At 37.6% G+C, this 27,604-nt stretch overlaps 3 protein-coding genes across 5 annotated transcripts; 2 read left to right on the forward strand and 1 right to left on the reverse strand.

Moving 5' to 3' along the window:
• Positions 1–205: 205 nt before the first annotated feature.
• LOC135640531 (polyphenol oxidase, chloroplastic-like) lies at positions 206–2,428 on the forward strand. Its single transcript, XM_065155052.1, has 2 exons — positions 206–1,108; positions 1,419–2,428. Exons 1-2 carry the CDS (start codon positions 230–232, stop codon positions 2,295–2,297), a joined length of 1,758 nt encoding a protein of 585 aa, XP_065011124.1. The 5' UTR covers positions 206–229; the 3' UTR covers positions 2,298–2,428.
• A 605-nt stretch (positions 2,429–3,033) lies between these two features.
• LOC135641844 (protein FATTY ACID EXPORT 5-like) lies at positions 3,034–7,770 on the reverse strand. The gene is made up of 3 exons (XM_065157607.1): positions 7,424–7,770; positions 5,132–5,219; positions 3,034–3,375 (listed from the first exon to the last, which is right to left on the reverse strand). The coding sequence occupies exons 1-3, from the start codon at positions 7,620–7,622 to the stop codon at positions 3,303–3,305; spliced, it is 360 nt and encodes a 119-aa protein (XP_065013679.1). The 5' UTR covers positions 7,623–7,770; the 3' UTR covers positions 3,034–3,302.
• Positions 7,771–11,302: 3,532 nt separating this feature from the next.
• LOC135581186 (uncharacterized) lies at positions 11,303–24,261 on the forward strand. 3 transcript variants are annotated; one of them, XM_065155662.1, is made up of 20 exons: positions 11,303–12,098; positions 14,085–14,553; positions 14,654–14,736; positions 14,920–15,033; positions 15,117–15,305; positions 15,567–15,632; positions 15,905–15,961; positions 16,826–16,948; positions 17,046–17,165; positions 17,234–17,341; positions 17,430–17,610; positions 18,495–18,671; positions 18,752–18,912; positions 18,991–19,303; positions 19,436–19,680; positions 19,765–19,893; positions 22,564–22,753; positions 23,170–23,395; positions 23,664–23,819; positions 23,936–24,261. In XM_065155662.1, the coding sequence occupies exons 1-20, from the start codon at positions 11,385–11,387 to the stop codon at positions 24,027–24,029; spliced, it is 3,915 nt and encodes a 1,304-aa protein (XP_065011734.1). In that variant the 5' UTR covers positions 11,303–11,384; the 3' UTR covers positions 24,030–24,261. The 3 variants fall into 3 exon arrangements, with proteins under 3 accessions (XP_065011734.1, XP_065011736.1, XP_018683225.2); XM_065155664.1 differs by lacking the exon at positions 18,495–18,671; XM_018827680.2 differs by lacking the exon at positions 23,936–24,261 and having other exon boundaries at positions 23,170–23,387; positions 23,664–23,808.
• Positions 24,262–27,604: the final 3,343 nt, after the last annotated feature.

A 27,604-nucleotide genomic window follows, 5' to 3' on the forward strand; every position in this document is an offset into this window, starting at 1 on the left:
GACAACCCAGTGACAATGTGACTCCCAACTCTCGTCGTCAAACGACGTGGGAAGGTCAGCTTTTGTTAGCGTGCCGAGGCGCATCTTGTGGACCTTCCTTCGAGTCTATTCACAGCTAATGAGTGACATCTTAGTTCAACTGTGGCACTACTGGCTTCATCTGTAGCATCTGCTTACGCTCTATAAAGCTCTTCATCACAAGATCAACCAGCATTACCTATAGCTACACATGGCTTCTATCTCGCAGCTAATCACTACAAGCATCCCCACCACCTTTCCTCTCTCCTCTTCATGCCCCTTCTCCCCTCCGAGAACCACGGTATCGATCTCCGGCTTCAAACACCACCACCACGTTTCCCCCATCTCATGCTCCTCCAGAGACCACAACCAACCCCTCGTTGATCCCACAGTCGATCGCCGCCACGTCCTCGTCGGACTAGGCAGCCTCTACGGCGCCTCCGCTGCTCTAACGTCCCTCCACGAGGCCAGCGCGGCACCGATCGCGGCGCCCGACCTGTCCGCATGCGGGCCGGCTGACCTCCCTCCGGATGCCACTCCGACGAACTGCTGCCTGCCGTCCGCGGGCGACGCGACCGAGTTCGTCATTCCCGACCCGTCCTCGCCCTTGAGGGTGCGCCCGGCGGCCCACTCGGTCGACAACGATTACATAGCTAAGTTCGCGAAGGGCGTCGCTCTCATGAAGGCGCTTCCGGCCGACGACCCCCGGAACTTCACTCAGCATGCCAACGTGCACTGCGCCTACTGCGACGGGGCGTACAGCCAAGTCGGCTTCCCGGACCTTGAGCTCCAGGTGCACAACTCATGGCTCTTCCTGCCATGGCACCGCTGCTACCTCTACTTCTTCGAGAGAATACTCGGGAAGTTGATCGGCGACGACAGCTTCGCGATTCCGTTCTGGAACTGGGACGCCCCTGACGGGATGCGATTGCCAGCGATGTACGTGGATCCCACGTCGCCGCTTTACGATCCCCTAAGGGATGCACAGCATCAGCCGCCGACGTTGGTGGATTTGGACTTCGGAGGGATCGATCCTTCTTTCAGTGATAAGCAGCAGATTGATCACAACCTCAAGGTTATGTACAGGCAGGTAATTAATGGACTCCAATACCACTGAATCAGTCATGCATTATGTTATTATTTGTACGAGCATCATAAAATGATGATTGATAGGCGACATCAGCCATAATTATCCTGCATTAATTGACGAATCTTGTAAACAATGTCATCTTGTTGGGCTTTCCATGGCTCATGGAGTTGATTGATGTGATTCTACGTCAATGATCGCTTGGAGAACGTAACTTAAGCTTGATGGGTCAAACTTCTTGTCTCGATGACGACAGAATACTGTCTTTTGATGCTTAGTTTTGTGTAATATTAACTGCAAGATTTTTCTGCAGATCGTCTCGAATGCACCGACACCGAGGCTCTTCTTCGGAAACCCGTACCGAGCCGGCGACAATCCGAACCCCGGTGGCGGCTCGCTTGAGAACGTCCCCCACGGACCGGTCCACGTCTGGACCGGCGACCGCAGCCAGTCGGAACTGGAGGACATGGGCAACCTGTACTCCGCCGCTCGCGACCCCGTCTTCTTCGCCCACCACTCCAACATCGACCGCATCTGGAACGTGTGGAAGGGTCTCGGTAGCCGGCGCAAGGACCTGGCCGACCCCGACTGGCTCGACGCCTCCTTCGTCTTCTACGACGAGAACGCCAACCTCGTCAAGATCCGAGTTCGCGACTGCATCGACTCAGACAAGCTACGCTACGAGTACCAGGACGTCGGTAACCTATGGCTCAACACACGCCCGACGGTGACGTCCGGAGTGAGGCCGAGAGTGGCCGGAGTGGCGCATGCAAACGTGGTGGAGCCGAAGTTTCCGATAAAGTTGGACTCGGTGGTGACTGCCAAGGTGAAGAGGCCAAAGGCGGCGAGGACCAAGGAGGAGAAGGAGGAGAAGGAGGAGGTGCTGGTGGTTGAAGGGATCGAGCTGGATCGAGACGTGCACGTCAAATTCGACGTGTTCGTGAACGTGACCGATCACGGGAAGGTCGGGCCGGGGGGCCGGGAGCTCGCCGGGAGCTTCGTGAACGTGCCTCACAGGCACAAGCATGACAAGATGAGCAAGCAGCTGAAGACCAGGCTGCAGCTGGGCTTGACTGAGCTGTTGGAGGATCTCAAGGTTGAAGGAGATGGGAGCATCATGGTGACTTTGGTGCCGAGGCAGGGGAAGGGGAAGGTGAAGGTTAGCAGTCTCAAGATCGAGTTAGTTGATTGAGCATGGGAGACTTCCATTCCCGCGCCCGCCCACCCCCCCCCCCCCGGTCGTTAGGGTTTGGAATAAGGGCAACATGTTTACTGGTACACCTCCCTGAATAAGAGAGCTTTCACTTGTGTGACTTCAAAATCCTAGCCATCTTCTATGGATTGCGACGCAACCTGAATCTGAGCTTACACCGAGCTCAAGATGTGGCACAGCAGCCAAACCTGAATTCAGATTGCTATGCCAGATCGCATTCAAGCTCATCAGCTCACCCAGACCACCAAAATTTCCCTGATCACTATGGGTGATGAAAGATCAAGATGAATATATTTGTCAATCCCAGATAAGAACATAACTAAAGCAAAGAGATATTGAAAGAACCAGTAATCATAATAGTGTCCTTGCTGGAAAAACGGGGAATCATGACTCAAAAAATTGGCAGTGCCTACCCAGAAGCTACCTTATGATTGGTAGAGAAAACCAGGAGCCTTCGGATGACAACCTGAAAGCTCATACAATTAAGGCTCTCTGAAACAGAGTCACACAGATCTTATCAATTTCACTGATATTAGTAAAAGCAAATGAAGCCATAATCGATCAAAGGCTAATATGCTTGACTTTAGCAGCTAAACCATTCTTACCAATAGCAGATGCGTCAGTTGCAGATACCTAATCACTTAGCTTGAATATTCATACTGTTCAGAAATAACTATCTGCAGCTACTTGGAAGAAAATTTTGTTGACATTAAGCTCACCAAATTTCATTCATGATCCTCCTACTGAGATCATTAAATTTGTCATATCATATCAGATTACAATGTCCTAAGGTATAGTGCGAAAATTATTGAATCACAACTTGCTCAATTTCGTCCCAGCCACGCAGCACAAGCTGTTTGAGATATAACAAGATATCCGCGAATGTTGATCTGAATTTTACACATAAAAGAAAAAAACATGATTCATGTTAACCTGTTGCATGCCCTGAATTACACATCCCTCGTGCATGTTTCCGACATTAACTCATTCTGCCTTGGGCGGAATATGATTACCTCCGCTTGCAATCTTGTACAGATAGAAGAGAGACATCATCGCACTGCAGATGGATCAGATAGTATTGATTTAGGAGTTAAGAACCACTTGCAAGTTATAAGTGCCTCAATTTCATTTACTACCATTGAACCAAAAAAGAAAAAGATAAACATGCACCTTATTTCAGTAGCTGCAAGAGCAAAAGAGCCTCTTTTATCAATAGTTTCAGGGGGGGAAACGAATAGGAAAAAGCATACAATAACTCATGTAAAAGAGCATGAAATGCTATTATTCCTAATCCAAAAAATGGAAAGAAAATAAAAGTAATAGATTTCAAATTCAAAACTGTTAGCAAGCATGAAAACCACTTCCAGTTCAAACTTGAAAATATCCTACAAAACTTCAACTCACTTTGTCAGTGAAACATTAAATATAAATAAGCTAGGGCAAGGACTTGTTCAAGACAAAAGCTTCAGAAACTGTTACTCATGCATTAATATATACATTCTATTCTATACACCCCCAAACATTTGCTTAGAGGGGATTAGGTTAAGCTATCTATCTCGATAGCTTTAATGTGATTAATTTCATTTATAAGAAATATTAGCTGACTAACTTTTGATACAACCCTTTTGCAGCACATCTGACTGGGTCTTTTTCATGACCCACAAAGTGGATATTTCCAACTCAACTATAATCTAGCTCCTATTCATAAAAATAAGTCTGCATCAGACCCAAATCTTACTTTTGGTTTGAGAAGCTCTGACTTTACCGTCAAATTTGCCTGGACTTCAAATTTAGTAGTTGGTTGCTCAAGAGAAATCAAAAAGCATAAGAGTGCCCAAATACAAATGTTACTAAAAAAATTCAGGACTTTCTCTTGGAAACTTAAAAAGGTTGCTGCAAACCTCTACTAAAGGAGGAGATAACACAAAGATTCTTAGTTAGACTTCAATGACATATTCAGTTTATAATCATGTCAAATTTGAATGAGACACAACTAAAAATTAACATCTCAGTGAACTTGTAACATTTCAGAGTTCACAAATGAGTTTTGTAATTACACCAATGTTATTAATGATGCACTTCATGACTACCACCCACCAATCTGATACATTAGCTGCATAATATTATATCTATCCCCTACCACCTGCCAATCTGATACCTTGGCTGCAAAATATTATTCCTCTCCTGTTGTCGTAATAAGATTCAGTAGCTTAAATTATAAGTTATATATGGGATACTAAGACTCACCCTTTTGCTTTATACCATTATATAAGTTGGGAAGAACCAATTCAGCATATGATGTAAAAGACATCACAGTCTATAAACAGAAAGATCTAAATTGCAAAATATGGTACAAAATTGCAAATAAAGATTGAGTGAACTTTTTTTATTGAGGATGACTCCTGTCTATTCTAACATTTCCTTCCCTTTCTGCCTTTCTCTTGTTGCATTCTCGATGAAGGCAGCAGCACTCTTTGTCAAATCTTAGGTGCATGTTAGGCACAAGGCAATTAAATAAATCATGAAAGAAGGGGTAAGAAAATTACTACCGATCCATCTACATAAAGATGTCACTTTTGAACCACTGAAAGATAAAGACCACTCAATAGAGAACAAAATATACTACAGAATCAAAATGATGCACAAAAAAGCAACATGCTCTCAGTGATGCACGGTTGCAAGCATAATACACAAAGAACTGCTGCCAGCATATGGAACCAAGTTGAGTGCAGAAGTTCAAGCATACAGGAGCAACTTAAGTACATATTTTAATGGATGCCACAGATTGAAGAGAAAGAAAACTCAAATGGTACCTGAGAGCAGCAACTAATCCAGCTGGCATTATCTTGGAAGTTTCCAGGTATCTTTTGCCCATAACAAATGTTAAGATAAGGGAACAAACTGTTGATAGACAATAGAAGGTCAAAGAAAGTGTATGACAAAAACTATAGAGGAGAAGACTAGTAAACAGAGCATAAGGTCATAAACTTAATCTTAAACTTGTTAACATATATTAATTCAAGAAACATACTATCAAAATCATAAGCACTGGAAACAAATAGCAACTTTGGACATGAAAAGGAGGAAAGTATAGCAAGATTTTGGTTTGAAGATGCCCCCGTCTTTGATTAAGCATAAATGTTCATTTTTATTAAATGATAACACAATTCAGAGTAAAATTAACACGAACTAAAATTAACACTGTAATTGAAACCTCTTATTTAACAGGACTAAGAGATGAGGCCCTTATAGTCCAAATGTGATTAACGGTAATACAAAGAAAAGAATAGAGAAGCTGTATATATCCTGGCACTTCATTGCTTTCCGAATTAGCAACTGAGCATTCAACTATTAGAGACCTAAACAAAAGTAATATATGACCTTTGTGTAGCTATCATGTTGCTTCAGTAGATCTAGAGGGGAAAAGATACCTAACTTGACCATTGTAAAGAAACCACTATTATTACCACACTGTATTATCATAAAGGACCCCTTGATTTTCTATAGAACTTGCACACGGTTCTCAAGTGAAAATACAGGCATCACAATTCATACAAAACCACATACACCTTTAACTGCTCATAATGATCTAATGTTCAAAGAGGAACTCAACATCATGTAAATTTCAGAATAGAAAGGTAGGAAGCCCCTAAATAACAATTAACAACAACAACATGGTGGGTGATTGGAATGGTTAAGCAGCCACCAGATCAGTTATTTTGACTATCAGTAGACTGACTGTAACTCAGAACTATTTACCATCCTTAGAATGATTGCCTGGAGCAGCAAATGTAATTAATGAAGAATAGCATCTCATGTATACATAGCATACCCAGATTCTAGACAAGTTCCTAAATTACTTTCCTAGCATTACATGAAACTGAGAGTCTCACCTAAAGCTTGATAAGTGATTATATATCATGGTTCGCTTTACCGATCCATACTGAACCATACCGATATATCGACATATGGCATGGTGGGATATACCAACAAACCGATATGTGCTGCTGTATCGGGCAGTACACCGTAGTATGGCAAACCTTTATATGCTGTGTGACTATGTTGGTCAAGCAATACTTTACGGATTTATATAAAACAAAAAAAATACAAATTTTGTGTGCATTAATATTGTATGCATTGAGTTAACAAACTTTGATCAAGATGATCAAATCATATATGAATCCAGATATTACCAGTGATTCACAAAAAAATGAAACAGGTGGGAAACAAGCCACTCTCAACAAGATCTTATCCTAAGAACTTTACTCTGAAAAATAATGAAAGTAAACCCAAAATACTATGTGGCTAACTTCTTTACGAAAATATTTAGAGATACTTAACAAACATTTACTTTCCATCGTCACCCTAAACCAGATTCAATTTGAGTTGACATAATGGAAGAGCTATCCTTCTTGAACTCGTGTATACGAGGGACTAGGTATGTAGGAGGTTGCTCCTTCTTGTCTATCAGACCACACGAAAAAAAAATAAAAAAAAAGAAGTTCCTAGCTTTTTGGTTAACCATCACCTAAACTGTAAACCAAAACAATGAGAATTGCCTTATACATGATCAATTTGAACTTTTGATACGTCTTTTAACACAAATGAGGAAAATGAACTAGAATGAAAAAAGTTGAGAAAAGAGATGATCTTCATTAATTTCCTTAATCAAGCATATGAAATAGAAACAAATGTAGCAAAGTCTGTTTGTCCAAACTTATCGACTAAAACCACCAAGAATATTCATGCCAATGACCCAAGCGTGAAGCCTACCTCTTTTTTTCTTGCGTGGCAAAACTAATGTGCTCTAACCATCGGAATGTCCATTTGACAACCAATAATCATATTAAAAAAAATTCATCGTGATGATTTTAAGGAACAAAGATCTCTTCTTACTAAAAAAAATAATACTTTGTTCAGATGAAACGAAGTGCATTGCAATCAGTACAGAAATTTCCCCTGTTCTATCAGAAATAAAACAAAAGCTGAGAAAGGAAGTGCAACGAGATCCGATCAAAGAAACAATCAAAGAAATGAACGACCAAACTTAGGGAGGCATAAATTTGCGAGCTTTAAAGGAACAGCCGATCCAAGAGGTATCTTACGGGTCTCGAGGGCCAAGGCGAGATAGGAGTTGCGGCGCTTCTCGAAGGCCTTGAGGCTGAGGAACCCAGCAAGGAGGAGGACGACGCCGGAGCCCAACCCGCCGGCGAGTGAAGCCGTGCTGCCCCGCCGCGCATAGCCGACGACGCCGCCGACGAGGACCAGGAGCCCGTACGGGATCGTGAAACAGAAATCGTGCATCTCGCCTCACAGATGCTGTTCGATCGATGGAAGAGAGAGATTTGTTTGTGACTTAGATCTGTCAGTCGTCGATGATATATCCTGTGCTCAAGAAAAGAATCGAGTCTTGAGGAGTTGGTGGTAATACTATTAACCGGTGGAATGGCGATTAAGAAAGTGTGGCATCCACACGGAATATTATATTTTTCAGGCGAAGGAAATCAACGTTGTCAAACTTTAGTCCCAAATAAATATTATTTAATGCCAATTTGGTGGACAGATAAATTAGTAAAAACACTAATTTTAAAGACTAAAAAAATGATAATTTAGGCCTTTAGGAAATCATCTTTATGGTTTTTTGAAATTTTTATTTTTATTTATAAAAGTGAAAAATAAATTATTTAAAATTTTAATAATATGAATCAAAATAACTGTAACCCTATCAAAAATATGCTTTTTTCTTAAAACTTTTAAAAAATATTCTTCAATAATATTCAAATGGTCTTTGACCTAAAGTGGTCATAAATTCACATGAAATTGGAAAAAAAAATTAAAAATCACACAACTTCAACCTTTTAAGAGCCCAAATTATCAAAGTCACCCCTTTTAATGGCTTAAAAATAGAAAATTTATCATTTATGTCTTTATAATTATTTTTAGGTTTTTTAAAAATTTCAAAATTTTTGAAAAAGAAAAAGGTATGAGAGGAGTTGCAATATTTTTGGATAAGTATACACTAGTTTTTGAATAGACACCTATGTAACTTTATTAAAATATAGTATAAATAAAATCACAAAAAAATTATTAATCAAATGTTTAAAAAGCATTCTTTGATGATATTTAAATAATTTTGACCAATGATTGTTGTAAATTCATCTTAAATTGGGAAAATTTTAAAAGACACAAATTAAAAATAAGGGATAAAAATAATTCAAAATTTTTTTTAAAGAGTTAAAAAATGATTATTTATACCTTTTAAAGTTATTTTCAGGGTCTTTTGAAAAATTAAAAATTTTAAAAAAGTGAAAGGTGAATTACACTATTTGTGGATATGATTATATTGTTTTTAAATATGATCTAAAACATGTTGTAACCCATTTTAAAACTGTGTAACATATGTCTTAAAAAAAATTATCAAAGAATTAAAAAAATTTTATTTTGATAATAATCAGGTAGTTTTTGACCCAGAGTGGTTGTACATTCATTTTTAAATTGAACATAATTAGAAAAGGACCCAATTCAATTTTTTAAAAATCTAAAGTATGTGAAAATATCAATTTTAAAGATTTAAAATAGAAAATTGATCATTTAGATATTTGAAAATTATTTTTTCTGAAAAAATATATTTTTTAAAAAAGATTGGAGATGAGTTACGTTGTTTTTTTTTTTTTTTTTTTGAGTGAGACCACACAATTTTTGAATAGGATCTAATGGATCTAAATTATTATTATTATTATTATTATTATTATATATATATATGTCTTAAAAACTAAAAATGGTCATTAGCTTTTGTTAGTCATTTTAAATGCTTCATTAAGATTTAGGAATTTTTAGATTTTTATGTATTTAAAATAAATGAATTATATTATTATATTATATTTTACTTTATATTCAATAATATCCTCTTGGATACACTTATATTCATGATATATGAAGCAATGTCTAGTATAAACAAACCATTATGCAGTATTCCTCTTGCTAATCTCTTAGGCTTTGTCAAAATCTGTAACAAATTACAGATGTGATAAGCATTATTAGTATCTAATACCCATGTGTTATCATAAAAGTCTAACAAATGAAGACTAATCATGAATGTACCTAAAACTTCTCCAAACTTTTGTTTCGCCCTCTTTGCAAAGTACTCTTTAAAGTTCCTTTTCCAATGCCCGTCTTTGCCGTAGTGGAAGCACTGATATTGGTTCTTTGCCGGGTCTTTCTTAGCAACATTTGCTTTACCTTGATTGTCCTTGCCCTTACCCTTCTCAAGGAACTTTCTGCTTTCCTTTTCTTTCTAGTATTACTAATATAAAGAATTGACTTCTCTTTCTTGATAGTGCTCTCTGCCTCCTTCAACATATTGAGGAGCTCAAGGAGAGTCACCTCAAGCTTGTTCATATTAATATTTATTATGAAATGTGAAAAGAAATATGGTAGGGACTGAAGCACAAGATCCACACACATGTTATTCTCTAGGATCATTCATAGACCCGTGAGTGTCTCTATCCACTTAATCATCTTTATGACATGGTTCTGAACTAGTGTCCCCTCAGTCATCCAAGCACGGAAGATGCTCTTGAATATCTTATATCGTTGAGTCCTTCCATGTTCCTCAAACAGTTTACGAATATATAGGAGAATGGATGACATCCATCTTTTTATGCTTTTTCTATAACTCAGGAGTCATAAAGCCCAACATGTAACACTGAGCAAAAGTGGAGTCATCTGTGTTCTTTATTTAGTGAGTGATCTCATTCTCCCTTGCCCCTTCCTTGGGCGTATGCATCACTGTATCAAGGGCGTACACGATTTTTTTCGTCGTGAGAATATTTCTCAAGTTGCGGAGCCAATCTGTATAATTCAGACTAATGAAACGGTTGACATCACGTAAGGGATTTGAAAGTGATATTTTTCTATAAATAAAGATGTAGTAGAAATAAATAACATGCAAATTTTATAAAAAATAAACAATTAAGACATGAACTTCTATCTTATTATACTCCCATTATTTTACTAGCGAGTCACACGACACCCTCAACACATGAAATAAAAGTCTTTGGCATACTTCTAGTGGGGATCGGGATCTAATCAGCGTCTTAGTATAACATCGAGGGACTCGACTAATCATACTGAGCCCAAAAGGTAAGCAACTATTACCGATCATAACTCTTTATGATTCCCATCCTGTTTGGCCTCCGAACCACCATGGTATCAAGGGACTCAACCAATCATGATGTTGGATTAAGTCAACACTATCATTACAAGATAAGTCTGATTGATGATGTACCCTCGAAGGACTCAACCAAACATACCATATCCTCTGGTCACCAGTGACATCTCTATATCGTAGGCAAGATAATGAATCGCGATACAGGTGAGCCTTGAGAGACCCGACCAACTCAACCTACATCGAGAATCGATCCCTACCTATAACAATGGAAGGTCACATGGGTCAATCTAATTACCTCATGTTTACCGACTTAATATTATTGAGAGAGGTGAATAACTTGTTCATTTTTATAATTATAATTAGTTTAAATATTATATTTTACATAACCAATTCTATATAATTAATTTATATTAAATATTATAATTATATTTTGCACAACCAATTCTATATAATTAATTTATATGAAATATTATTTATTTTTGATCAATCTAATTTTTGGGTTAGTCAATTCAATTGAATGAATTAAAAAAAAATAAAATGTGAGAAAAAAAGAAAAAATAATTAATGATATTTTTGTCCAAGCGAAAAAGTATGAAAGTTCTGTGTGTCAAAAATAACATAAGGGCGTTTTGAGGGAAAATAAAAAAATAAAGACATGTTATTTCTCGTAGGAAATCATCCATATATTATTCTCTAAAATTATTAATTTCAAGTTATTCAAGTCGTCAGCCCGAATCCGATTCTTCTCGGGTCTTACGAAACCCGAATTCGAGAGCCCAAACTGCTTCATTTCAAACCAACGCTGGTCTTTTCCCGCCCATTTACACCCTACGGATTCCGTCCCTTCCATCTCATTTCCAATCCCAACAATCCCAATAGAGAACCACGGATACCGAATGGATCGCCGGCGGCGGCCGGATAGCGATGCCGCGCTGCCTCCTTCGCCGTCGCCTGCGACCCCTTCCCCTTACCTTCGCGACGTCTCCAACTACAATAACCCGAAAACCCGCCTCCGAAACCCTAACCCTAACCCTCTTCCTCCCTCTTCTCCTCTCCCCATCTTTTTCACCGCCTCCAAGAGAACTCCCTCCTCCTCCGCCTACGCCTACAGTCGACGCCGCTGCGCCTCCGGTGCAGCCCCGGCCTCCCTATCGGAAACCGCCCGCCGCCGCCTCAAGGTCCTCGAGCTCGAGCAGTCCCGGTCCTCGCGTAAAAACCAGGAACGACGCGAGAAGGCTCTCAAGTCTTTCGCAGGATCCATCTCCGCTTGGCTCAATTTCCTGTTTAAGGACCCCGATTCTTGCGGTTGCCACATCCCTCCCTGGTTCGGAGACAGGCAGGATGGTGTCGCTTCTAATGGGAAGCGCGAGAGTCTCGATGGCGGAGCTGGGCTGGGCGGACGGTGGTGGAGTCCGAAGCGCAGGTGGGATTGCTCCTTGCGAGGGACGTCCGATGATGATGCTTGGAGGAGGGAATCAGCTACCTTTTCATTGCTGAAGGTGTCGTTGAAGGACGTGTGCAGCTTGGAGGATATGATGGAAAGGATGGAGCACTTTATGAGTAAGAAAAGTTGCAGGGAAGTCCTCTTCATGATGAGTCAAGTTTGCAAGGTTAGCCACTTCACTGTAAACTTTGTCCGTCTTAATTCTTGCTCGCATTGCCAATTAGATGAGTGCTTATTTCATTAATTTGCTCCAACTTTTCGAGTATTGTTATATGTCTAACCTTTGAGGAATGAGACCACATCATTGCACACTTTGTTTAGTTTCCATATGAGCTCTCATACTCTAGTCAGAGCTTCAATGCAGATTATGAAAGTTAAACAGTCTGTCACTAAGAAAAGTAGAAAAATGGTGCAAAATAATATGATCTGACTAAAATAATAACAAAAACAGTAAAGAAACAAAACACTGAAAGTTAAAAAAAAGAATCTGGAGGCACATCAGATGCTTCTTTGATGTGAAAACTCACTTCTATATGTGGGTATTAGTCAAGATTCTCACCTTAAAATGCAAACAGTATTATCCTTTCAATGAGCACAGTAATGGAGAGACTTAACGGAGCCATTTTTAGCACCAGAGCAGTAAAAGCAGTATTTAGAGAGCAAGAGAGGAATGATAAATAATTTGAAAATTTTCTCATTGAGAGACCTGAGAAACCACTTACAGCAGCGAGTACCAAATGCAGAACTTCAAACGAGATTCACAAGATTCTCACCCCAAGATACAATCGGTATTACCCCTTTTGTCTGTATAATATAGAGTCTTGAGGAAACCCTTTTACCATCAGAGCATCAAAAGTAGTATTCAGAGCAAGGTCCGCAATACCGTACCGTACCGGAGTTTCTACCTGGGCTCGGTACGGTATACCGAGCGGTACACCCAGGTGTACTGCTACAGTGTTGCTACAGTGTCGGACCGGTAACAGGCGGTCCGTGTACCGGACGCCTATCGGACCGGTACGTACCGCCCGTACCGGGCGGTACAGTCCGGTACTGCAGACCATGATTCAGAGAGCAACAGAGAAATGACAAATAATTTGTTTTCTCATTTAGGGACTTTGGCTTTCAGTACCAGAGTACCAAAAGCAGAAATAGAAAACAAGATTGCCAAGATTCTCAACCAAAGATACAACCAATATTCTCTTTTGTGATTTTAATCATAGAGAGTCTTGATGAAACCTCTTTTACCATCAAAGCAGCAAAATCAAAACTCAGAGAACACGATTAATATGTCTAAAATTATTTGAGAATTTTCTCATGGTGAGACTTGATGCAACCTCTTTGACTACTAGAGCAGTAGATGTAGAACTCAGCAGAATTAAGATGGCCGAAATAATCTAAAAAGTTTCGGTTATACAACTGACTGACGCGGCTTGGCTCAGTTAGCGTATGTGCGTTTGAAATGTTTTCTTGGATCCACAACCCCCTTTTCTTCTGAAGCTCCAAGTGATTAAGGATTCAATGGGAGCCCTTTTGTCCTCCCTTAGGTGGGACTTAAAACAAGGTGTGGAGACATTAGGCATGGGCTATTTCAAATATTTCATCTTATCTCTCTGATAATTTTTTTCTTTTCCATATAGGTAAATAGATTATTAATTGGAAACAAGATACCATTTAAGGTGCAACTTTAATCCACCTGAGAATCAAAAAGAAACTTTTGTGTTGTCCAAGAGTAGCTACATAAGTTACTATGTATAGATATGCATGTATCTTTTGTGTGCACCACTTCAGTATTCAGTATCTTTCTTTATGCTGGATAATAGCAATAGTAATTTTCTTTAGTATTGCTGGAATGATGCTTCTCTAGAAGTTATAGCAAGCCATACTTATAGTTCTTTTCTTAATTGTTTTTTTCTATCGACATTAGCCCTAGAAAAAAATGTCTAAGTTATAACTTATAATACGTTGTCTCCACTCTTATACTTGACTATCATTGGTACAACATTTGTATTTTATAAGAGACCAAATTAAGAACTTGGTGCTGACTGCAGTTTTCGTAATCATATCACACTTTTGCAGTCATGTTTCTTATGAAGTTTCCAAGAAATTGTTACTGCTTAACATATTATTACTCATTTGAAATTTACTATTTCAGAGTATAGATGAAGGTAGACTGAAGATGAAAGCACACTGTCCACTGGTAACTGATCTAGGGCTGAAGGAGAAGGCTACTAGAACTCTAATGTCGTATAATCCAATGTGGCTCCGTGTTGGGCTGCATATCATTTTTGGTGGTGACTCCTTGCTTCTGAATGAAGAAGGGAAATCAGAGCAGGAATATCTGTTTCTCAAGATGATGATAGAGGCACATTTTTTTTCTCAAGTTGATATTGCAAAGTCCTATGCATATAATAAGCTGGTTGATGGCCTCTACAGGCCAGGTTATTATGAAGCTTTGGGAGGTATAATATTAAAGAGGTTTCTGTTGCTTGTTGCCTCACTTGACAAAGCTAAGTGTGAATGCAGTCTTCCTGCTAAATATGGCATTGATGGTGTTGATGGTGGCTCTCCTCTGTTGTTTGACCATCGTTGTCATATAAAGTCGACTCAGCAAGTTATCAATGGTAAGTCTTGAAAAAGGAGTATGATATTTCTATTTGATATCTTATTTAAAGTTTTGGTTTCTGCTCATATTGCTTGACTCAGATTTTTTTTCGATTTTAGAATTTTTATCACAGGTAATGCATGGGGAAGGTAATCTTCTTCAACATCTTTTGACTCTGGGATTTAAAGTGAATTACCAACAGGTATTATGAGAATTATGTTCTTAATATTTTCTTATTATATTTTTTGGTGCAGATAAAAGCTTATTTGGCCTTTTTTCTCCGATGCAATTTGAATTTTTCTTTATCTTGCGATTTGTTTCATCTGAATTGTCATTGCCATATGTCTTTGTTCATGTTTAATGGACATCTTCATCTTATTCACAGATTCCACTTTCAGAATATGATTTCAATGTGCAAAATCTATTTGAAGATATTCGGGATGGCATACTGATCTCTAGAGCCATTCAACTCTTGCAATGTGATGCATCTATACTCTCAGTAAGAATCTTGATAAATATCCTAATACCTTTTAAACATATTTTAGATTTCACTATAAAACATGTTGTCCTTTACTTGGACAGAAAGTGATGGCTCCTCCTGATACTAGCAAAAAGAAGTTGCATAATTGCAACATTGCTCTGCAGTACCTTAAGGTGGTTGGTGTGTCCTTGTTTGATGCCGATGGAACTCAAATTCTCGCAGAAGACATTGTAAATGGAGACAAGGAGTTGACGCTTTCCCTACTCTGGAACATTTTTCTGAAGTTGCAGGTGTAATGTGGCTTCTTATATATTGTACTATTATTTTGTAACATTTCTGTTCCATTTTTTGCGAATAAGATGGCACCTACCTTCAATATGTACTGTTTCACTTAATCATCTTCTTCTGTTTCTTATCTTTTGAAACTCAGTTCTGAATGCAGTTCATTTATTGAAATTTATTTCATTTGCCTACTTGGTCATCATTTTGTAGGTTTCCATTATGAATTTGATAAATGAGGTTTAAAATGCCTTTTTATTTTACCTTTGCAGGTCCCTTTGTTAATTGAAAGAGCTTCTTTGGTTGGGGAGATAATTAAACTAAAGATATCTTGTATGGTATATCTTCTACTATGCGCTTGAAATTCTATTGAATTAAATGGAGTTTATCTTATTCTATATTTAAATTTCCTGAGTTTGAAATAGTCCACTTCTAGATTTGTATTTGACAAAATTGAGTTCACAAAGTGCTTTAGGATAAAACAATTACCAGAGAAATTGGACGTTTTAACATCTTAGACAATTTGTTTCTTCCTGACCCCCCAGCACTACCTTTGTTTTCTATATATGTACAACTCCTTTCTGATCATTTTTTTCTGTTTCAATAATAGGATGATCCAGACTATGGTTCAGTTACAATCATGGACCTGCTTCTCGAGTGGATACAGGTACTTAATTAATTTTTTTTTGCTAAAAAAATATTTCTTTTATTTGATAACTAGGTTGATGCTTCCAGACATAAGTGTTCTCTGCTTATTGCTATGGTATTGCTTGCTATAGCATGTCATGCAGTTTCTTTCATTTGGATATGAGTCCAGAGTGACACAGAGAAATCTAACCAGTGTGACACAAACCTAACTCACAAGAAAGGCTTAACCTCAAACCAAATTGAAACCAACTGGACCTATACGTGCTAACAAATATTTAACTGTTCAACCAAGGATGATATTGGACCAAATGTCTTGGTATATTTTCTGCAAATGGTACAGGTCAGACAAGATGCGAAAACTATTACTTGTTTTTGAGATCTTAAAACTTGATTCATATCATCATTGAAATCAAATTTAACAGGACTTGACTCAATAGATCAAAAATATATTTCATATTAGATTGACACCATATAAAGATCCAAATAGATCCTAATCTAGCAAAACGAATTATTTAAATACTTAACTCTGAAGATCCTTGAAGAACTTAAAATCTTGTATACCCAAATTAATTCTAAAAGTAACCATAAAATATATTAAAAAACAAGAGAAACTGACTCAACCTTTGCTATATTCAACTTAGCTTTTATTTGATTTAGTTTGGACTTTCATATGGCTCTCGAGTGTGATCCTCTTTGTCCATAGACAAGTTTTACATTGGGAGGTAGTCTATTCACTGAGTTGGGCATGAGTTTGAGGACTTTGCATAAGGTTTCTTCCACCATTTGTGGTTTTACAAATTTACTTGTAAAAAACCAAGAACTAAATGTTGCCATGATGATTTTATCTTGTTTAATCATTGAAATTTCTATAATTCCTCTGCAGGTTGTTTGTGAAAGATATAATATCAAGGTTGATGGTTTGTCTTCTCTTATTGATGGGGAAGCTCTTTGCTGTGTCATTTATTATTACTCAGATGTAAACTTTCATGGTGGTTTTTCATCCAAGGTCAAGAAAATTAAAATGTGTAGTAGCTCATCAATTTACAAATCTTTCATTTTGTTGAACTTTTATTAACATAAATAGATTGTGATTGTATATTCAGGAAAATTTGGATGAGAACAATGAATGTGTAGTAAAGCGACTCAATTTTGGTCGTACTGCTTCTTCTGGCAACTTACTTTCAGTTCAGCGTATCATCACAATTATGGGAAACTTTCCTGAGGTTGCAACTAATTTAGTTACTCTTTTATTTTTGTACACCCAATTGATTATGTTTTATGCATTTAACAGGTGTTACACATAAGCGACATACTAGGTGATGTTGCATCCTTTGATGAAAGGAGCATGATAATTCTTATTGTGTTTCTTGCCTCTCTATTGGTTTGCCGAAAAAATTTGGTGAGGCTTTTTACACAAATAGCTAAGAGATGTCCTTGACATGGTTAGGCTTCACTAACATATGCATGATTACATGACGCACTTATAGGACCGAGGAAAAATGTATTGCCTCATGAGATGGGACTGGGGCCAGGATGTTGGACCATCAACTACATGTTCTCCACTATCTGAGAACGGTTTATTTACTACATTAAAGTCTCAGAAAAACAAGATGTCTAAGTATGCATGCCCACTGCAAAACGGAGAATTAAACAAATATGATACTGAAGGTTTGACTTTTTGTTAATAATGTTTGAATTGTCAAGACATTATCAGTGTCTTTTATCCATTTCAACTGAAGTTGGATCTACTTATGTATATGATAAGGCTTTTTCTAAGGTTTTTTCTTTATAAACCATGATAATGATATTTTCTGAGAGATCTCTGAAGATGTTAAGATACTATAAGAATTAATTGAGAGGAAATTGACATCTCTTTCCTATGTGACCTGATTTTTTCTAGTAAACAATTAATAGAATATTCAAAACAATTACTTGAAGGACATATTTCAACAAATTTTAATGGCTTAACTATGAACACAAGTTATGGCTATATTTCTACATTATAAGCATGGAAGCAAGGTTTCTTCAGGGTCATGGATTTTGAAATTAATAATTAAATGGGTTATTTACAAATTTAATATTTTTTCTTATCTATAGGTGCCTGAAAAAATAACTGTAACATTTTCAAATTAACTGCAACATAAACAATCATATGTGGCTTAGCATTTGTTATACACCACAAGCTTTTGGCAAGAAAATAGATCAGAGATAAGTTTTGTTGGATGCATTAAATTAATTGAAGAATATTAGTTCATGTGCTAGGATCATTTTGATGATCTTAGCTGCTCATATTATCATTATTGTGCTATTTTTTAATATACTTGTTTGTACAAGGCCTTATCTATTATCCTGTTATTTATCTTTGATGCTCCTACTCTATATATAATGGTTAAGTAGTTTTCTTAATTAGTGAGCCTTCTGAATTGACTCAGAGAACACTATCTTTTTCGTTGCTGACATAACTTATCTCATGATTCAGTAACATGAAAAGTATCATTTTGTAAACCTGTTAACCTTAGATGTAATGCACTAAAAATATGCTATCTTGCCAGAATGGGCTGTAAAAATCATACAATCTCAGTTTAGAAGATTTATTGAGAGGAACAAATTCTTGAAGATTAAAAACGCAACATGTGTTCTGCAAGCTGCTATTCGTGCTTGGCTAACTGTGGCTTTTGGCAGAAAATCTTATGCTGTTATTGGTTGCTCCTTTTCATCCTTATTTACCGGTAAAGAAAGTTATTGATTTTTTAAGAGTTACTTTTGACAAGAGAGATTTTGACTGTGGACTTCTTTAAAAAAAATACAGGACAGTATGATAGATATATGAAGTTTATGATTGAGAGGCATAAGTTTATCCACATGAAGACATCTGTGAAACTTATACAAAGTTCAGTAAGGTCTTGGATTGTATGGAGGCGCCATAGGGCAGAAATTGCTCCTTTAGAAAGCAGAAAATTCTCCTTCAATGTAATTTCATCCACTTCTCTGCAATCAAATATCAACAGCATGATTTGAGTCATAATATTAGTACCTTATTCATTGCAGAGAGAGCCCACCTGTGCAGAATTGGAATCTTTTCAGCAGCAAACAATGGCAGTTGTTCAGATACAGAGTGCTTGGAGAGGATTTAGTTTGCGGAAGCATCTTTTGATGAAAAGATCTGCTACAATTAAAATCCAGAGCCATTGGCGTGCTTGGTACACAAGGACGAACTTCATGAATATGGTTAAATCTGTCACAAAGATCCAGGTTGGTATCCGTGGCATGTTATGTATGAAGTCCTTTAATCGCTTCAAATTTGCTGCTATTGTAATTCAACAATACACCAGGGGGCAGCTTGCTCGCAATAGGCTTTTAGGTATGTCTTTTGTCCAAGCCTTGGTGGCTAAATTGAATCGTATGTTCTGACAATTACACCATGCATCAATTGTTTTATGCAATCAGTTCTGTAATGTTCCAAATCCCAATCATTACATTTTGATGCACGCAGGTGCTTCTTCACTTCAATCCAGCAAACTGCATTTTGGATCATCCAGTGTGACTAAGCTCAGCAAGATAAAGCATCTTGAACTGAAAATAGTACTATGTGCAGTAGTAAGGATACAGAGATGGTGGAGGCAAGTTATAATGTGTAGATCACAAACTATAGCAGTAATCCTTCTTCAATCTTTTATCCGTGGGTGGAATGCCAGGAAAGCAACCAACAAACTGCGTTACAGCATCATCACAATTCAGGTAGGTCAAATTTTGTTCTTTGGTTAATACATTTCAGTTTTCTGGTCGATTCTTTTTAGAAGGAATTTTTCTTTTTAACTGCAGAGGTGGTGGAGAAATATTTTATTTCATGAATTGAGGAAAAAGTCAGCTCACATTGTTCAGGCTCACGTTCGTGGTTGGATTGCTCGGCAAGCAACTAGTAGAGAGAAACACTGCATTGTTTTAATACAAGTATGTCATAGGTTTTTCTGATAGTTTCTCTGACATTATCGTTGAAATTTGTTTCAATTGTGATTATATGTGAAAAATAGACAAAGTATATACGTTTTATGCTTGAATCATAATGAATTTTGTTTGAGAGAATAATTGTATGTGCAGAAAAAGTATGAAGGTATTAGAAACAACTTATTGTTCATACTTCATACTTCATTCTTCACATTGCAAAAGTGAGATAGCTAAACCAGGAAGTGTAATTTTCTTTTGTTGGGCCAACAAAGAGGCCTCTCTTGGCTTGGTTATATGTAGATCTACATACTAATCAATAGTTGTTCATAACTGACGGTTGAATACAATTATTTATTCTGGTTTTGAATAGGTCATGCCTAATAAATTTGTAAATTTTCTCTGTTGAGGTATGAAGATCAAATGATAGTTTGATTGATTTATGTTTTCTAGTAGAAAAAAGGTTGAGATAAAACAGGAAAAGTTTATTTTGCATCATTCTTATCAACAATAAAATTTATAAATGTCAGAAGAATCATGAATATCTATGTTTATTTAGATAATTAAATCTATATAATTAAAATCCTCATCTTATTCCTTTTCTTCTCCATCATCCACCTTCACCATCTTAACTTCCATTACTATTGCTTCCTCTTTGCTAACACCAATTGCTTAGCAATTCCATTAGCTCAGACATCACCACTATAAGCATCTCTATCTCATTATCAGTACATATGATCTTGTCACCCAAATATCATCTCCACCTTCATTTTCACCATCATCACTTCGACCAACCTTGCCATCTCCATCTTCATCACCACTAAAATTATTGCATCCATCACTACTGTAATTATCTCCAGTGCCACCATTTCTCAAAATCTATCACTATGCCTACCGGCCACACTGCTGTCATTACCAATATCAACACCATCTTTGCCTCCATCAACACACTTCTGACAGTGCCAACTTGATCATTACCATCTTGAAATGATGTCCACAATTACTTCTGCAACTATTTCTGACACCACCTTCAGCAAAGTTAGCTACCCCACTAACAATCACAACCATTTCCATCATTATGCCACCGTTATTGCCACCAACATTGTTATCATGTCCACACCACATTCCAAGAATTCTCTGCATTAACATCTTAATGACTACCATTGCAGGACATCTAGGATATCACTGCCCAAACCACCTCCATCAACACTACAGTTTGATCACCACCATGAAAATACTATGGATATTCTAGTAAACATAATATGATTATCAGATGGCTTATTATTGGAATTCTCCTTGCTATTGGTATTATTGAAGGAATTATGTGTAGACTATGTGACTCTAGATATCAGTGAGACAGACTGACACTTTGCAATGTCATCATTATAAAAGGAATTAATATGTAAATAAATATTGTCTAGAACTACATATCAAAACATTTGATATACTAATGGCACATCAGATAAACAGTATAAGTTGGATTGTTCGAAGGAAATGGTATTGTTTCTGTAGCCATAAGCCAATATAACCCAGTCAAACACCATTGTCTGACATGGTGCATGATTCAGTTTGATGATCCCCATTGGGTTTATAAATAAAATATAGTTTAATTCAGTTCAAGTTACTTTGTCAAAATGTTTTCTTTTTTATATTCTTGGTTTTTCTTATTCTTTGTTCTGTTTTGGATAGCAAGCACTGGCATGTTAATGGGCAATTTGATGAAAATAAATCCTCATTTTGGAGTTTTGATTAGATAAGATATTCATCAGAACTTTCTTGATTTGATATAATAAGAGCAAGATTTGTTTAGTGATCCAAACTCCTAATGATCGTTGCATATGATGATAATAGTTATTGGTCCCAGCACATGAGTAGATTGACTAGATTAGATATCACTGCAATTGGTTGCTAATCAACCTTTTTGGGCCTTTTAAAGTTTAATTGTTGTTGTTAAGTTACAAAAAGTTGTTGATCTTTTCTGCGGGATCTTGTAATATGGATTTTTATCAATTAAAGTTTTGCTTTGAGTTGTAGACAATGTCATGAGAATTATGTACTGTTTTCTGAGAATTATCATTTTAGTTTTTAACTCTTATAGAAGTACATTTGATATCCATGAGTGCATAAAAGATAAATAAAATTTGCAAAAACTGTAAACATAAATTAAAATACCAAGTATTGTATGTCATTATTATCTCAATTTTCAAGTCAACTTACTGATAAATGCATGCATTGCATGCATAGATCTATTCCATATACTCATACATGTTTGTTCATATATAGAAGTCATATACATGTTTTTACTGCTCAGGCATAAGGCTACTGCTTTGTAGCCTAAGTAGGACAAATTTTGATGTCTCAAAAGACATTTTGGGATTTTTATGCTTATGCCATCTGTCTTTGTGAACATACATATATGAACATGCAACTGATTGAGCTTTACTTGTATGTTGCCAGAATCAGGTTATTGTTCTGTTCCTAATTAGTGAAGCCTTATCTGACATTGGTTCTGCATAGCGGGAGATTAAAGTGCCTACATATTTTCTATGCATGCATTTTAGTAGCCTCTACTAAAATATTGCTTTTCCAGACTTGTAATGGAACAGTTATATTACTAAGGGTTTCTTGCTTCAATTTCTTTCATTCTTTAGTAATCATTTGATTTTGCATGTTGTTCAGTCTTACTGGAGGGGCTATCTAGTAAGGAAACATTCAAGACAGCAACTATTTGACCTACGATGCAAGTTGAAAGTTTCCGATGCAAATGTTGAAGATGATGTGCAACTGATTAACAGGCTTGTTGCAGCACTTTCAGAACTCTTTTGCTGTAAAAGCATTAGATATCTCCGCCATACCTGTGCAACATTGAGTAAGACTTTTCCTTTTCTAGTAATTCTCACAGATTGCCAGTGTGTGTGTTTCTTATTGTGATGATCATTAACCAGCTTTATCAGTTAGGTTCCATCTTTTAACATGTTTTATGCTTTTCCCTAACTTGAGTTACACAATTCACTCAGATGTCTAGACACATTTTTATATGCTTTATTTGATACATCCATGATCTTTGTTAGAGTGTAACCATTCTTTTAGCCATTGGATCAGTTTTGGGTCATTTGTTTTAGTTTTGGTATCAATATAAACCAGCAATCTAGGATATAGAGAAATTTCTGACTCTATATCAACACCTGAAAATACATTCATGAATTCTTTTGACACAGGATAATCAGTTTCATAGCAGCTGTGAGAGTTTAACTTAACATGTTTTATGTTATTATTCCCTTTCAGGTACTGCGACAGAGCATTCTGAGAAATGTTGTGAAACAATGGTTAATGCTGGTGCAATAGACATTTTACTCAAGCAAGTTCGTATGCTCAATCGTGGCATTTCTGATCAGGAAGTTATAAAGCATGTGCTATCAACTCTGAGGAACATTGTTCGCCATCCACTGCTGTTGCAAGTGTTTATAGATACAGCTCATTCTGGAGAAATAATTTTTCAAGAGGTGCTCAGGTTTGGCCACCTGAAAATTCTTTCTTCAGAATATTTGTGTCCTTTTCTTGTCTTCTATTCAAAGACATACTATCCGTCTCTATGTTTATTATGTGGCCATAAAATCTTTCACTGGTGACTTGCATCCCTGTTATTCTGTGCACACGAATGCATAATCATTTTGCACGTAAATCAATATAATGAACTTACAAGTGATTTAGGGATTTCCTTTTATTGTTGTCCGTGCATATTGATCTTGCTTTTGATTCCTCTAGGTGTTCTTCTACAGGAACAAAAATGAAGGATATTTTGTTGCTTGTGATCTTCTTAAGAGGCTGTGTTCAACACAAGAAGGCCACGAAAGCATCCATAAATTACATGGCCATGTACGGAGGTTACACGTTCTTGCCCAGGATCTTCAAAGGAAAGCTGATCTGCAGAAAAGGTTTGATGAAATGATTCCTTTCGTCTTCGTTCTCTTTCTTTTTTTTCTTTAATCTATTTGTGCATCTCTTAGGGGGGCCGATCCTCCCGTTAACTTGGTATCTCAAATTATTTTAGGAGGGTTGGTCAGGCTGGCAGGAGTGACATCACACTCCGCAGACTGAGGGAGGCCGTTAACCTTTTACAGTTAATTTTGGATAAACGTAGTTGACAAAATCTTATGTTGCGTTCGAGGAAAATTGATTCTCATGATTTAACAGCCTGCTGTATTCTGAATCTATACAAACCGCATTTGTGTGCAGTGATCAGTAAGTTGTACCAAATCATGTAATATCCTGGAAGTGTATCTGTTACTTCAGTGTCGGATTAATGCGTAAGTGTGAATACTGGTATTACATTAGCTGGAAAATTAAAGTTTGCGTTGCAATTTCCTTTTCTTTCTCTCTTGAAAGCGTGTTTATGATGCCAACTAATTACCTCATATTTTAGCTTTTGCACTGCTCCATCAAACTATAATTCATGTTTTGATTTATGTGTAAAATCTTTGTTGACGCTGAAAGCTTTGGACCATAATGGACTTATTTGATTGGTATCGTGCTCGAATTGAAGGCCAAGGAAATCTATGATCAGCTGCGGTGGATGCATGTTGGCAATCCATCGATTGGCTCTCTAATGAATGCACCATCTGCACAAGGCGGTTCCACAAAATCGGCTGATGCTTTGTATTAATTGGAAGTTCGTACATAAAATTCTATAAGTGATTTAAATAAGTGTTATGGTGCTTGTCTAGGTGCTCAAGCTAGACGAGATGCGCCCCAAGCACCTCATGGGTGGATTAGGCGGTATGCTTCAATGAGGTGTTATCTGGGCACTCAAACCTAGGTGTTGGGCATCTCAGGTGCTCGGTTCAAATAAAGTAATGGAATAGAGATTTTTATGTTTAGTTTAGTTTAACAGTAGTTAGTTGGTTTGATTAAACTAACTAATTAGTTTTTTACCTATAAAAACCACCCATGCATGCTCGTGTGACCTCGAGCCAACCTTAGAGTTGCTTCTACCTCTACTATCGATGCATTCTGTTGTTGCCTTCACCGTCGACGCTTTCTGCAACTGCCTTTGTCACAGATGTAGCGGACCAAGCCTTCCTCTGTCACGACAGACGAGTCTGATGACCTAGCAGGAGCCATAGCTTTCTATCGTCGTTATTTTATATGTAGTTCCTTCTATTGTCGAGGGAGAGGACCACATGTTACTTCACCACCGACGGATGCCTTCTGGATCTTTCGCCATTACCATTGTTGCTGGCCGTACCTTTCGTCGCTCTATCATGGGCAAAGTTGTAAACGAGCTATTTAATGTAATACTCACGTATGTTTGTATCTTTTGGTTTGAGTTCATGCTTTGCATAACATATAGAGGGCTTGTAGAGGTTTGACAACCATAATTTGGTTGGCTTTTATGGTTATTTCGGGCTTGTAAACGTAGGTTGTGTAAAGTCATCATATAGAGGTAAAATTACCCAGAAATAGGCCATCTAAGCAGCCATTTTGGGAGTTTTCTAGCTCCGTAGAATGGTGCAGAATATTAGCCAGTATAGCACCTAGAAGCTACCTAGGTGACACATAACTCGATGGGCTTTTGGGGTAGTGTTTAGGGCTAGTTCACTACGTTATTCTATAGTAGTATTATGTGGACACTTACGAGGAATTTAAAACTCGGTGGACCACCTTGGATCCTTTGTCGCACGACCGTTCAGATCTTGTGAATTCTATATTTGTAACTTATATTGTCTATCATGTGTTTGCTGAAATGGTTGCTTGTGGATCTCGAGTTAAACACTTTCTCTAGCTTGTTTTCTCTTTTGTAAGTCTTTAAAGGACCATAAGAGGTTTCGATGAGGCTAACCCTTTGCGGCCGGACACGCAAGGGTTGCATACGACTTAGATAAAACTAGTTAAGTCCGTGACAAATGATATCAAAGCAGGATAAACAAACACTTGACATGCAAATGTGAAGGACCTAGTGGGCTGCGTTGAGGGTAGCCTACATGCATAACCGTTTGGGGGAAACTATCATTGAGGTGTAAAAAAAGGAGTTGCTTAGAGAAGCGGGCATTTGAGATTGACATTCGGAGGAATAGCCAACCCTTCATGCGAGAGGCACCACGAGAACAAGCGAGTTGGGAAGAATGCGTAGCGTACAAAGGTTAGGATGGCTGAGTTCGAGCTATAGCTCGATATTAACAACCAAACTTAATGGTGCTCAAGGCAAGCGGAGTGCTTGACAAAAGATGAGATCGTGCAAGGTGGGATGAGTTGCTTAACAACCGAAAAAGTTGTGTAAAGGTCATAGAGGTGATGATAATTGCTAACTCAAAGAATTTAGTACTCATGCAAGGGCTTGTAAGCGGACGATGGATTGTCCGTGGCCAAAACTCAGTGCCTTGGAGCAACAAAACTTTATATTTAGCATAGGAATAATACGTCTATAGGAGGCTAAAGTGTACAATAAGTTCAACATATTGTTAGGCCTTGAGGGGTATAGTGGGGTTGTATTAACGAAGAGTCACAATCTAGCAAATGCATTCACGAGGGCAGAACAATGGACAGTTTGTTCAATAAGACGGAGTAGTCCAACGAGATGGTGGTCTCAAAAACTTATAGAGGGAAAGATGCAAAGAGTTTCAAGCTGCTCAAATAGGATAGATATTTAGGAGGGATAAGTTTCGAGAATCATGTGCAATTGATTGCACATGTTAAGGCGGGATACTTCAAGACAACAACTCCACAAAGCTCAATGAATCAAGCGAGTGATGAGGAATCGTCACATAATCTCACGTAAGGTGATGTGTTGGTGGACATATTGTGAGATCAAGTGGGGGGAGTGACTTAAGGTACACTTTGTGCTGATATGAAAATCAGACTCAACGGAGAGCTCATCCGTAGAATGGTGGGCGTGAGGGCTACCATCAACTCAATGCAAATTAAGGGGCAGAGTAACTTGGGTGAGACTTGGTGAGATGCCTAAGTTGCACGAAGGGAGTCGACACAGAAAATGAAACATGGAGTGGAGGCACGAAGCTTTCCTTGGATAGAGGTTAAGGATATGGACACAGAATACATGATGATATACCTTTTCTATTCAAAATAGTAGGTGGTAGAGATGATGGAGAAGACGCTATAATCCCATATGCGATCAAAACTACTGGAGACTTGGTCTAAGTCGGGGTAAAATTTTGCTCTTTTTGAGTAAAACTTATTGTATTTCAAAAGTTCAATGGCAATGAGAAGGTGAATCATAGTATCTAACTCAACACAAGGAGTGAAAACACTTTGGATGCTTCGGAAGTATGAGAAAAGAGCAAGTCAAGGTTAGCAACCAGCTTGATGCATGGAGTATAACCCTCAAGTAGTTAGGCGAAGTCGAGTTGCTTTTGTCTTCTCAATTCTTACGAAAATGGGCAAAATTGAGTATACTAGTTCTCTTATTTATTCAACAGAGGAGCTCTGCATAGATTTAAAGACCCTTCAATAAAACTTAGTAAAAGATAATAGTTATCAAATCATCACCAATAGTGATTGTTGCTAGTCTAAACTTAACATTTTATAACAGAATGCTAGCCTAAAGTAGAAGTGATGTGAACTTACTTGGAGGCGACAACTAAGTAGAAGAGGAATCGAATGAGCAAATTTTGTAGAGGAAAGACCCCAAAACCTTTAAAGTCTACGAGGAGATATTCGTTAAAGCTCCAATAGACATCTACCTAATTCAAGCTACATGAGACAT

Source organism: Musa acuminata, chromosome BXJ3-6, assembly GCF_036884655.1.
Source record: "Musa acuminata AAA Group cultivar baxijiao chromosome BXJ3-6, Cavendish_Baxijiao_AAA, whole genome shotgun sequence".
NCBI classification, from domain to species: Eukaryota; Viridiplantae; Streptophyta; class Magnoliopsida; order Zingiberales; family Musaceae; genus Musa; species Musa acuminata.